The sequence below is a fragment of the Vicugna pacos genome, chromosome 7, assembly GCF_048564905.1.
Source record: "Vicugna pacos chromosome 7, VicPac4, whole genome shotgun sequence".
Classification (NCBI taxonomy): Eukaryota; Metazoa; Chordata; class Mammalia; order Artiodactyla; family Camelidae; genus Vicugna; species Vicugna pacos.
Window position 1 is genome coordinate 12,650,781 of NC_132993.1, and position 13,036 is coordinate 12,663,816.

Here is a 13,036-nt window from a genome sequence, read left to right on the forward strand (position 1 = left end):
GTAACCATATAGCTCTGTCTTGACACGGGCAGTCCTGGATTTGTGGTTGGGAGGTTTTTCTCAGATCAACTCATTGTTTGAAACAAATAGCTTTTGAGTTTATAAAAGGAAAAAGCTCGAGGCAATCCCAGTAATTGGATCTATAATAACCCCTCACCTCTGAGTAAGCTATTTGGTGCAACACTTTTAGAATTGTCAGCCTGATTCCACAACCAGTGGGTTTCAGGCTGGGGGTGGGATGGGGTGGGGTTGTGTGATGAACCGTCGGAGGGAAGACCTTCTTAGGAATATTAAGGTTTGAAAATGGGACTTTGCTCCTCTCTTCTCCCTGAGCCTCCATCCCCGCTCCGGAGAAGCATAAACCTGGATAAAAATGTTCTGTCCTTTCAGATGGTGGAGCTGGGCCAGGGATACCACTGAGCTGATTGTTCTCACACCTCCAAAGACATGAGGTTGAGTTCTTGGTGGTCTGGGCCAAAGGGCTGTGAGCTGCTCTCCACCTTCCCCAACTTCTGGACCAGGACACCTTTGCTGCACATTCTCCAGAGGGTGAGGCTGGGCAGTATGAGGCTCTGCCTGAGGCTGGCCCGTGCCTCTGGTCACTACCTGACCCCTGGTCTCATCCTCGGCCAACGCCAGACCTCGCGTCCTTTCTTTGGTAATCCCCCTGAGCTGCCCAGTCTTTGAGAAAACTCTCTGAAAGCCACGTCTTACACAAGTCAATTCAGGAAGAGACATTTCAGCCCTGTGTTTTTCCTTGGAAGCTATTTTCTTGACTGCAATGAGGCTGGTAAAGAACAGCATTATACATGCACAAGTATATCCAGTATTGACATTGTTTTCCTCAACACTGAAAATTCCTATTTCTATTCTCAGCCAAGCTCAATCAGGGAAAATTTACTCGATTCCTACTGTGTGCCGAGCACAGGGCAAGTGTGTAAGGAGGCAAGAATCTCTAGGTCTCAGATGAGAGGGCCCTTGACCAGGACTTTCCTAGCCACGCCCTCCACCCTCCGCGCTGAGAGGGAGTGTGTGAGGTGGGTGACAGCTGCCTGAACTCCCCTCTGCTGCTGCTGCTGCTGCTGCTGCTGCTCGTGCTGTAAAGCTCCATCTTGCCGTTGTTCCATATAAAGAATACACTGATGAAAAGCACATGTGGGCCAATTTACCTAGAAAATTTTCTGAGGCTGTGGTATACTGTGCTGGGGGTGATGCTGGAAACAGGGAGGCCCGTGAGCTTGGAGGCGGGGGCAGCTTTTAATTCTGCTCCCCCACGTCAGAGTGTGGACAGAGTGTGGCTTTTCCCCACCACCCTTCCCTCCTGCCTTCACCACTCGCTCACTGTTTGCCCCTCTGCATGGCTGGGTGTGCAGGGCTGGGAGGGGAGGGAGAGGAAAGAGACAGCAATGCCAAATTAGCTTCCATTCCATTTCCACGCTGTGTCCTATTAAAATACGTTACCTTTTCTGCAGCTTGCTGGTCCCGCAAGGCAATCTCATTCCTAATGAGTTTGTTAAAAAAGCCATTCAGTTCATCTCGGTTCTTATTGGGCAAAATCCGGGCCAGTGGGACCATTATGGATGGAAATGATACTTGAAAGAGAAAAACAAAAGTGGCATTGAAAAGGGGGTGAGAATAAACCAGGGCTATTAGGTGCCTGTTGCCAGGAAGCAAACCCTGGCTTTGAATTAGTCATTTGAAGGCCTGTCTTCCCTTCTGAATTGCTGCTGCTCAGAGCTGGGATGATGTCCTTTTCCACCTCTGGGCTCCTCACCGTTCCTTGCATGTAGTAAGCACTCGATTAATGGTTGTACAATTGAATCCCTACTTCCATCTGGCCCTCAAGAAGTCGATCTCATGCTTGTAAGTTAATTTCCCAGGTCCTAGACAGGAGGGCCCAAGGTCTCTGTATTTCATCAGGGAAGAACAGATTGCAAGCCATGTTTCAAGTCTTAGCAAGTGATGTAAGTTGATCCACTTTCTTAATTTTCTGGTCATTTGCATTTTTTTTCCTTTAACTTTCTGGTCATTTGCATTTTTTTCCTTTGGATCGTTTTCCCCAGAGCTAACACCTGAATTGTTCCTAAGAGCTGCCACTGCAGCTGCTGACAAGGATGCTGGCCTCGTCCCCTGCGGGCACCTCCCTTGCTGTGCTGTGGGCAGCTTGCATCCCTGTTGCCATGCCCTTGGGACAAGGCCTCCTGGGTCTGGGACACTTATCCCCTCCTGGACCGTGGCCTGTGCCAAGGGGCCAAGCCTGTCGCTGGGGAACTTGGCTCAGTTCAGCTTCTCAGAATTCCTGCTTGCACAGGCACCATGCGGGAGCCGGGGGACAGGGTCATTCTCAATCCATGGAGGCCTCAGGAGGCTCTGCCCATTTTCAAGAGTGGGAGCCAGAACCAAAATGACACAGCAGGGAGGCGGGCTCAGTGTGGCCGAGAGAGGAGTGGCAGCAGCCATGGGACAAAGGACCCGTCTGCTTGGCAGGACACTCCATGGTTGATGACAAGGGTAGCCAACCCCCCTGGGGTGCAGGGGGTGAGGGGCAAAGGAGGACACTGCTTTGACCCTCATAGTGACTCTTCCTGCAGTTTCAGTGCAGAGCAGATGAAGGTGCCCGGGGCTTCCACGGAAATTGGCTCAGAAATAGGAATGAAACTGACCAAGGAATGAACAGAATTTACCAGCCCAGCAGAATGGTTAGGAATTATGGCGATAATCAGTAACAATAATAACACTTCAGTGCTTCCATAAAAGCAAGAAGATACCAGAATTGGCCAGAGGGTAAGACTCACTTCTAAAATAGAAATAAGATAAATGGACTGGTCTCCACAGCGTTCGGTAATCTGCTCGTCACCCATGTGTGGTGGAGCAGCAGTGGCACCTACACTGCCGTCGGGAGCTGGGCCGCATGCTCGGGGCTGAGTGCCCGCCTGCACTGCCGCAGTTACTGCTTGTCTGCATCCCATGGGAAAGGCATTCTCCCCCCACCCCACTTTACAGATGAGAAAACTGAGGCTTAAAAAGGCGGAGCCAAGGCAGGAACCCAAAGCCTTTTATTTTCATGGGCACATTTATCCCCTCCAGCAAAATCCTCTTCAGAAGACATCTCTGCTTGAAGCCCGATGCACAGTGAACTAGAGCTCATAGGTGATGGGTTCCCGGCCCTGCGGCCATTTTCCTGACGGCAGTGGGGAGCCAGGCCGGGGTGACCTGTGATGGTAATAAGTGGCCCCAGGCTGGTGGCCAGAGGAGCCTGGACGGTCCCAGGAAGATGAAGCCTCCTCAGGGAGGAGGGCTTCACAGGGCAATGTCAGAGACCCCCCAATGGACCTTTCCTGGCGGTAAGGGCTGAGCCCTGAAGCTGCCCGCCCCCACCCCCAACTGGCTGTAGCCCACTGACCACCCTGGGCAGGCACCGTACTTACAGATTAAAACCAGGATAGGTCTGGGGATGGAGAACTCAAAGAAGCGCCTGCAGTGCGTCACAAAGGGGTGCTCGGGAGCCTTCCGGGAGTCCACCGGGGTGCCGAAGGCCACGCTGGCAACCACGTCTGTGGTGTAGCAGCAGTAGCACCTGCAGGAGGGGGACCATTTGTGTCTGGGAAGGACCAGGCCATTGGCCTCCCCATCACATGCACTCCTAGAGAGGCACGACTCCATCGTCTGCCTCTTCCGAAGCAGAGCTTCCAGCAGATCTGAAGAGAGGTGGAGGGAGAGGAGCTGCTGGGATTCCATCCTGGCAGCGTGACTGCAGGACTGAAGAGGAGACGTAAACACAACAGAGAGGTGATCTAGACAGAGGTGGGGGAGGGGAGGAGAACCTCACGTACTCAACTTTGAGACTTCCGGCAGCTTCAAACCAGATGCCATGAAATACCAAGAAGTACACTTTACATTTTCCTCCCCATGAAGGAGGGAGAACACTTGACCCAAAGCCTATGTGCTTTACCCCAAAGCTGTGCAGAGCACATCCGAGGTCCGGGTCTGACGACTGACTGACCCACAGCAAATTGTGATGGATGAGGTAACCACCTGATTATCTGGCTTTATTCGCTCTGTCCCCCTCTTCCTCCTGATGATTTTACAGCTTTCATAAGAGCAACAAACAAAAAACCAGGGCCCTTCACACTCAGATAAATAAAAGACAAGCTTTGGGACCAGCTTCGTGAACATATGTATATTATTACAGAAAACGCACATTGCACTTGAGAAACAAACAGAAGGGAAAGTGTGTGGCAGTAGCTCCAGTAAAATTCACCTCTTAGGCTCTAGGAAATCTGCCCCTCAAATGGCCATTTTAAGCTAGGATAATCCTTTTTTGTTGTCTTATAGCGGTAGCCTGTTTACTTCTAAAAAGGCTAGCAACTGGGTATTCATATCCTTTTATAATTAAAAGTTCTATCTTTGTGGCTTGATGTAGACACACACTTAGTTCCTCTTCTTCATAAATTCTATAACCAACGACTTATCCTTGAGGAATACGTGACATCTCTAGATGACTTCTTTTATTTTGACTGCTTTTATTGAAAACATTTCTACAATTGATGACACATTTCCCCGTGACAGCAGAAACCACAATTTGATTTCACTGAGTGTGATTTCATCTGATCCTAATGGCTGAAGATGTCAAGGTTTTAAGAGTTGGTTACTTTGCTTTTATGGCTGCTGGGCCCATCTTATCTTAATTCATGCACCTTAGGACCAGCGAGAATGTATGGGAGAGAATTTTGTAAACAATACGGTAGAATGTAAATGCTGGTGATGATTATGTTATTATTTCATTAACAATGATAATAAGGGTGCATTGGCTTCAGGCTGATCTGCTGTGCGACTCCTAATCTGCAGTAATCCGTAATTTAACACAGGACAACTAGGCAAAAAGCCAATCAGTTGTTTAAATTCAGTGTCCACCAGTAAGTCATGGCTTCTAGGTGAAGGTGTGCCACAGCGTTTCTTGAGTTAAAAATGCACAGACTTTCTCCCAGGACCCTGTCCTCTCTGTCCTGGCATATCCTGCCCACTCCTGGGTCTACAGAAGTTGGAGGGCAAGTCTACAAAATACAGCCCTCTTCGGGCTCCCTGAACATGCCACACCCTCTTGTGTTTGTTTGCATTTGGGTGACATTTTCTGTGAGTTTCATGTCTTCTTTGTCCACCCATGCTCTTATGAGCTTTTCTAACATTTCCATAGTTTGCTGGTACCAAGGTGATTGTCCAGCAATTATGTAGAGTTATAAGAAGGAGCAATTCAAAAATGCGATCTCTCATCTGTAACGTAGCCAGGCAGCAGCCTTACCTCTGGATGTCGAAAGCGTCCCCAGATTCTGCATAGTGCTTTAAGTCGGCCAAGAGCAGGTCACAGGCTTGGCTGATGAGAGGAATCATCTGAGAGCGAATCAGAAAGGTGTGATTAGGACCCCATGCAGGGAGCACACCTAAATTAGCTGCAGATGAAGAGGGGATGGGTGGTGCTTCCTGGGAAAATGGCCATTGTTATGAATGTAACTTCGGTGCACCCAAGATTGAAGAGGAAGATCTAAAATTCACCAGTATTGTAAAACACAATAGCTGTAAACATCTGTTTTAGCTTAAGCAATCTGGTTATTTTGGAAGTAAAAATAAGAGAAGATTTAGAGTAAATACCATGAAATAATTATGAAAATGATCATTAAATGCTTAGAAATGAGAATCAGTACTCATTTTGTGACATTTGGTTAGCATTAGAGTGTAAATAGACCACAGTCCATATGTACTAATGCTGGAATTAGCCCAAATCCGTGTTTGCTTGGTTCCAATTGTATTCTAGATCTTCCGCTAGAATATAGAGTCTCAGTATCAAAAGCAACCCAAGGTCATCCATTTCAACTTCTTATTCAGTACGAAAACCATTGGATGGATGGTTATTCCTTTCTGCTTAAGTTGCTTTAATCTTCCAATATAGGGAACCCTTGACTTTCAGAGGCCTTCAATGCCCATGCAGAACAACTGTGGAATTTCCTTTTTTAATATTAAGATATCTTTATTATGGAAAATTTCTAACATGGACACAGAAAGAGACAATGGTGTCATGATCATTCACGTAGTTATGACCCAGCTTCAACAAATTTGGGTCTCATTTTGGCTGCCCACCATGCTGACCCCAAGAGTCTGGCTTACGTGGGTGGAGTTCTCCTTGGAGCCGGATGGGCACCCACGTGACCTTTTATCCTCTCCTGGGTGTTTGAAAAGCCAGGTTGGAAACGCTGAGGGGAATCCTTCCAAATGCTGCACTTTCTGGACTAACCCCATAGCTAAAGCAACATGCCATGATACATCGTTCTGTGTTTCTTATGGAAAACATATTTTGAAATGTTACTTATGTTTAGATTTTACTTTTTTGACAGTAAAGTATAAGTTCCTAGGATAGGAGGAGATTCTGGTCTGTCCATTTCTGTATCCTCAGCACTTAGAACAGCGCCTGGTATGTGGTAATTTATTGAAAGAATAAATTAGTGAATGAATGAATTTTAACAATTACATAAAACTCACTCTTTGCTCGTAAAGTCCTAAGGCATTAGGAAAAGTTATAAAATGTGAGTCTTCTTGTTAGAAGATATGTTGTTTTATTGAGGCATCTGACTCCCTCTGATAACCCTTGGCTGGTTTCATTTCTTTCTTTTTCCACGTGAAGGTGTTCCAAACGCTCGGACAGCAAGTGCTGCCCCAGATCCGCCGTCATCAACTAGACGGTCGTTCCCTATCCCTTCAACTACTCCGGGCACCACGTGGTTTGCCTACACTGTCCCTTCTTATTTGTCTCTCTCTCCCTCCCTCCCCGCCCCACCCCATCAGCCTCTCTCCTATAAGGCAGCTCCATAAATGGAAAAGCATTTCAGGTGCAATCCCATAATCATAAATGGATCATTTCCCTGCACATCAGTCGCAAAGCAAGGTACATGTTGACTTTTCGAGAAGACACGTAACACAGGCAAATATTGAGGTTCAGGTCAATGGAAACCACACGGTTCTTTTCCCCGTGAATCATCACTGTGTACAGCTGATTCTTGGACCATTTAGGACCCATTCTTGGAAGGGCTTTCCATTTACCTAACATGTATTGCTGTAAAAAGCTGCCCTGCCTTCTATTCTGAGTGGAACAATCTCTTAACTGCCCTGAAACATTCAGGCGCTTGGAGAAGCCCAGCAGGGTGGGCAGGCTGGGTTGCTGTTGGCCAGTATTGGAGCGGTGCATGGCTTTGTTGGACTTCCCCGCATGAGCTCCATTCAAGCCAACCCCGTATGCTCTGGGGGATAAGGGAAGTGCAGTGTCCCCAGCGGCCCCAGTGTGGGAGTTGGTCTTGAGAAGCAGTAGGGCAGTTCTGTGAGTGAAAGAGAGTGAGCTCTGGGCTGAGCTCAGGGCTATGGGAGCATCTGAGAGCCTCCCCTTGTTCCTTGTTGCCAAGACTCTTGGAGGGAGGATCAGGAGAGGGAAATCCAGGGAAAAAGAACTTTCTACTCAACAACACGTAAGGGCTTAGAGCACCGGGGTGATTGTTCTCAGTGTGGATGGGCCGAGGATATACCCATGCACTCAAATCTCATTTCCTGTCACCTTGGCCATTCCTTCTTTGTTTCACTTGAAATTTGGTCAGTGTGTCTTCTAAGCCTTCAGCTGGTTAGCACCATGTGCCAGGACCGGACACAGAGCTGTGGTCCTCCGCTGGACTGCTGCTCAGGCAGCCACAGGATTCGTCAGTATCACTGTTCCCAGCTCTTTGGCCAGTTGGGCGTGAACTTAGGTAAATATTCCACCAGGAAGCACACTTTGCCACATGATTTGCGAAAACAGAAATGTAACTTACCTATCTACCTATCCTGAAGGCCACTTGAAAAAAGAAAAAAAAAAAGGCAAAGAAATGAGGATGACTACCCTGAATTATTAGCGTGATAATTCTGGGTGGACTTTTCATGACTACTGCATTCTATCCTAAATTCTCACAAACCATCAGTTTAATAATCCATCAGTACGAAAGTGCATGTAAATGGGTCACTTCTAACAGCCTCTAGGCTGTTACTTTCAATAAAGCTCAAATTACCTTAATGTTTGGAGAACTCGGGACTATCCAAGCTGCATTTCTATGCCTGGCTTCATGGGCTACATTCCTTCCCTTATTTTAATAAACTTAGTGGTGTAAGTGAACTATATACTTTAATAAAATCTCATATACCAAAATAGCTTTTAGATTTATTTCAGAGGAATCGTAACATGGTAAAAAGAAACATACTGCTTGAAAGGAAGTCTCTTTAGATATCAAGCTTGAAGCTTCCTTAATGTAACAAACACAGGACGCAACACAAAACTTGATTTGCACACAACTCTTCAGAAGCGGGCGCTGTATATGAAGAGGGGGCTCCCTATACTGAATCCGATCGCGTGCCTGGACAGTGCAAAATGGGGTGGACCAGCTGCCCACCGTCGGCTCTTCTACCGGCTTGTGATTAGGATGCTTTGTTGTCAGCTGGCGTGATTGCAATTTCTACCACACTCTGCCGGCTGTCTGTCGAACTGAATGGATAATGACGTTTTTATTTAGGTTAATGTGATATGAGATGGGGCATGTAATATGAAAAATGTTTTAAAAAGCAATGCAGAGAAAATATTATAAGACAGTGGAGCATGATCTGTATGCTGGCCAGTAGCCGTCATTTCAGTTTTTCTTCCTTGCATTATGCTCAAGTGGTTATGGAGTATTTACTCTTACATGAGTTGCATGCAAACAAAAGCCCTCTTTGATGGGCTTGCAAGCATCTTTATACAATCCACAAACCCCACAGTTATTCCACTATATTCGCAGACGAGCGGGCATAGGTGGCTTGTACAAACACACATGCACAGATGAACACACGATGCTCTCATCAAGCAGCTCTTAATAAAAAGACTCTCATTCGGTGGTTCTGTTTCATTTTCTTTGTAGGATAACGAATGATTTGTTTTTGGGTTTTTTCCCACGTTTTTCATAATGCACATATGTTACACTTATAATCAGATAAAATATTAATGTTATTAGGTTTTTAAAGAATTACTTTTTTGGAGAGGGAGATTTACAGTCCACAGCCAAGCTTGGGGGAAACGTTTCCCATTTTGTTTCTCTCACTGCTCACTTTGGTTATAGATGATGCTGCATGTACGGCTGGTCAGCTTTTTGGTAATTAGCGGTAACCATCAAGGGTAAAGCACCATCCTCTGCCTGGGAAGGAAATTTCCAAAGGAAGGAAGTCTTTACTTGTCTGGAGTTTACTGTGTAATTAAATTGCCCAGTGGGAAAAAAGGAGAATCTTTACCAACTATGTCTGAGGAATTATGAGTCAAGATGTAGAAAGAGGGCAAAAGAATTAATTCCAGGAAGAAGAGAGAGGTCTTTTAGAGACCAAGATTCTGGCGTTGTTAAATGTACTTTGCCTGGGGAGAGCAAACACTCAAAGCCAATGATTAGCTTTTTTCTCCTTGGCACTTTCTAGTCTGCTTGACCTTAGGCAAATTGCTTAACTTCAACAGGTCTATTTCTTCATCTGCAAAATGGGAATAGTAGTACTTCCCTTGAAGAGTTGTGACAAAGATTAGGAACAAAATGTGTGAAATGTTTAGAAGGCAGTGACTAATCCAAGCCTGGTGGCCATTCTCTGGAAGAGTCCCATGCTCCCAAACTAGTGTGGGTGCCTGCCATCCTTCTCTGCTCCCTCTTCCTCACAGACCTGTTCTTGTCTCATCATGTTAACATCTCTTCCTCTCTTGCATCTGTCCCTTCATTCTTCTCTCCCCAGAGACCACTCTAAATCAGGCTTTGCCACCTGTCACCTGGTACATGGCTGTCATCTGTTTCTTGAAAGCAAAGACCATATCTTAAGCATCTTTGTCATCTTAGTAACTTGTATAGTGCCTGGCATATAGGTACTGTAAAAAAAGCAGCTTTTGAAAGTACCTCCTGGCCTCCTGTCTTTTCATTTTCCAGTCCATCCCCTACTCAGTCACCAGACTGGTCTTCTGACAACACTTGTTATCTGAGCAATGTTTTGCTAAAATTCTTTGGAGATCCCTACTGGGTGAAGGACATAGGGCAAGCTTCTTTTCCTGTCTTCAAAAGCCCGTTAGGAGCTGAATCCTACCAATAACCATGTGAGTAAGCTCAGAAGCAGATCTCCCCGCACCACTCCCCCCAACCCCCATCAAGACTTCAGATGAGATCACTGCCAAAGTCAACAGTCTGACTAGTTGACCTTGAGACAGAGGCACCCAGCTAAGCCATGCACAGACTAATTCCTGACCCACAGAAGCAATGAGCTAATAAAGGGGTTGTTGTTTTAAGCTGCTAAGTTTTTTGGGGGGGGTAATTTGTTACACAGCAATAGATAACTAATACACTTTCAGTGTCACTCTTGTGGCAACTCTTGTATGCTGTCATGTATTATTGAAGTTTTCAGTATTTGTCCTGTCAGGAATGAGCACAGTGCCACACATTCAGTTGATTCTCTAGCAATATCTATGGGATGGTTGAATGTTCCTTGAAGGCCTTGACATAGAAGGTATGCAAAAAACATTAATAGATTGAGATGCTCTTCCTATCGTAACATGAATGCAGTGCAGTTTGCTGGGAGCTGGGTCTGAATGAAAGACCTGAGATCCATGATGACCTACCTCTTACTTTGGACAAGTCCTTCGAATCTCTCTGAACTTGAGTCTTCACCCCCAGATGAAGGGCTGACTGCAAAGAGCATTAAAGTCCCTTTCCATGGACATCCTACGATTCCAAGATCACTAAGCACCAGTTGAGACAGTTGCCTGCAGACCATGGAAAGAATGGGCAACTTCCTAGTTGGGGGCAGCAAAGCCTGTAATTACGCCATCCCCAAGATACCTTTTGGCATCTCTCTGATGCATTGGCTGCAGAATTACATAAAGATCTAAATGGCAGAATCTGGTTATATTTACGTTCACATGATCTCATAAAAGTAAGAGTCAGAACTCCAGATCCGCTGACTTCTGGCTTGTTTTTTTCCTCCAAAATCAGCATCCACATTCCTTTTACTCTTCAATTAATTAACGTCTAGGTTATAATTTCACTCGGTGTAGCTCTGATGTCATAAACTTGAAAAACAAACAAACACCATTAAGCCTCTAGCACTCCAGCAGTTTGGAGAATGGAGTTGGCCTGAGTGGTGGGGAAGACAGATTTCCTGAGCAGGAGGAGGGAAGGAGAGCATCTCTCCTGTGTTAACTTAGACCTCTAAGCTGAGATGCCCCCCACACATGGATGGGGTGTAGACTGGGTGACACATCTGCCCACACATGAAGAGGGATTCAGAGAAGAGCCCTAGGAGAGGCCGCTGCTCTGAGATCAAACACGGCCCCAGGGAGCTGCCCACCTTGGGGCCACGGCGGAGCGGAGACTCCAGAGAGACAACTTGCAGTTCCCCTCATCCCCTCCAGAAGTGTTTGCCCCATGGGGCAGGGAAACGTCTAGCATCTTGGAGGCTAAATAGCTGAAATGGAACCCCTCTTCCTCACTCCCCCACTTTCAAGTATTTAATAGCTCCTCGGTCTCCAGTGAAGTTTGCACCAAGCATCCCCCTGGCACAGAACAGCGGGCTCCATGCCTCTACCGAGTCTTCCAGTTTTCTCTCACTAATCCCTTACATGTACTCCGTGTTCCAGCCAATTTGTACTCCTTGAGTCCCTGAACGCAGCCTGTACTTTCTGTCCAGATGCCTTTGTTCCTGCAGCTCATTCCACCCACAACGCACCTTCTCCCTCTGTCAGAACTCAGCAAGATCATCAGGGCTCAGTTCCAGTGCTGCTCACTCCCTGCCCCCGAAAGTGGTTTCTGATGCTCAAGAGAAGATGTGAACTCTGTCACCGTCCTGGTGATAATGTAGGAATTTAGGCACTTTGTTGCCCTTCTACAATATAAACCCCTTAAAGACAGGAGCTAATAAATACTGGCTGAATTTTATGAATTTAACATTTCATTCTGTCTGGCATTCTTCGACTTGTGGGCAACACTGTTTGGGAACTGATATCAAAGGGGATTTTCTGAATAAATAAGGGTCAGCTAGTGGGGACGGGAGACGGTATTTAAACATGCTGTTCGATTAAAAAAATAGAAAAAGTAATTCCTGAGAGTGCTCTAAACTGGTGACAAACGGAAAATCAGCACCAGTGAATGGAACTCGTAACCTCCTTCGGCCATCCAGATATTAAAAACATCCATGACTTATTTTATGCAAAATGTCCTGCTGATAAGTATCAGCTCTAGCCATCTAGGTGAGTAATCAAGTATCATTTCTAGTAAGTCAGGGGCTCCTGTCAGGAGCTGTGACCAATTAGAACTCAGCCCGAGGAGGCGGTGTCTGCCCGTGTTGCTAAGCAACAGCCAAGCCGGGAGGCACATTGAGATGCTCTTTCAGGTTTAACCAGCAGCAAGTCGGAGTGACAGGATGATGCTGGCAAAGGAAGACCAAATTATAACCCAGGATGGGGTGCCTGTGATGAGGAGTGTGTTTTCTTTCGAATGGGAACGGAGAAGGAGCATTTTAACCAGAATTTAAACAGTTCATCATTTCACCAATTTTAATTGGGAGATTAGGTGTCAGTGGAATACAACTACATCGCAGGATAATGGTCTCTTGCTGCTAGCTAAGTACCTAGACATTCTGGAAAATGGGCAGCTGAGCAGGAAGGGACAGTGTATTTTTGGACTCTGAAGTATTTATTACCTCAGTCACACTTGGTTATAATGACTCTCATTTTTATTGTCTGGAAGGATTAAGAAACAAAAGCAAATATTAAAAATAGGTGTCTGGAGGCCGATGCAGCCCAGAGAAAGCTCCTTGCTCCAACATTACAGAAAGACTGCGTTCTGTTTTAGAAGCCCTTTTGTGTGATTGTCTGAGGAGTTTACAGTGAAATTTTAAAGGCCAAACTAAGCTATGGTGATGACTGTAATTCTGCAAAGACTTTTGCTCTGAAATGGTCGTAGCTATGCATTTACTCATAAGT

At 46.1% G+C, this 13,036-nt stretch overlaps 1 protein-coding gene across 1 annotated transcript in view; it reads right to left on the minus strand.

The window, feature by feature from the left end:
• TBXAS1 (thromboxane A synthase 1) overlaps window positions 1-13,036 on the minus strand; it is a 142,297-nt gene that overhangs the window by 48,031 nt on the left and 81,230 nt on the right. The window contains exons 6-8 of the mRNA XM_006210031.4: window positions 5,300-5,388; window positions 3,429-3,577; window positions 1,462-1,592 (exon numbers count right to left, since the gene is read on the minus strand). Of these exons, the coding sequence (XP_006210093.2) occupies window positions 1,462-1,592; window positions 3,429-3,577; window positions 5,300-5,388 (369 nt within the window). The remainder of the gene's footprint in view (window positions 1-1,461; window positions 1,593-3,428; window positions 3,578-5,299; window positions 5,389-13,036) is intronic.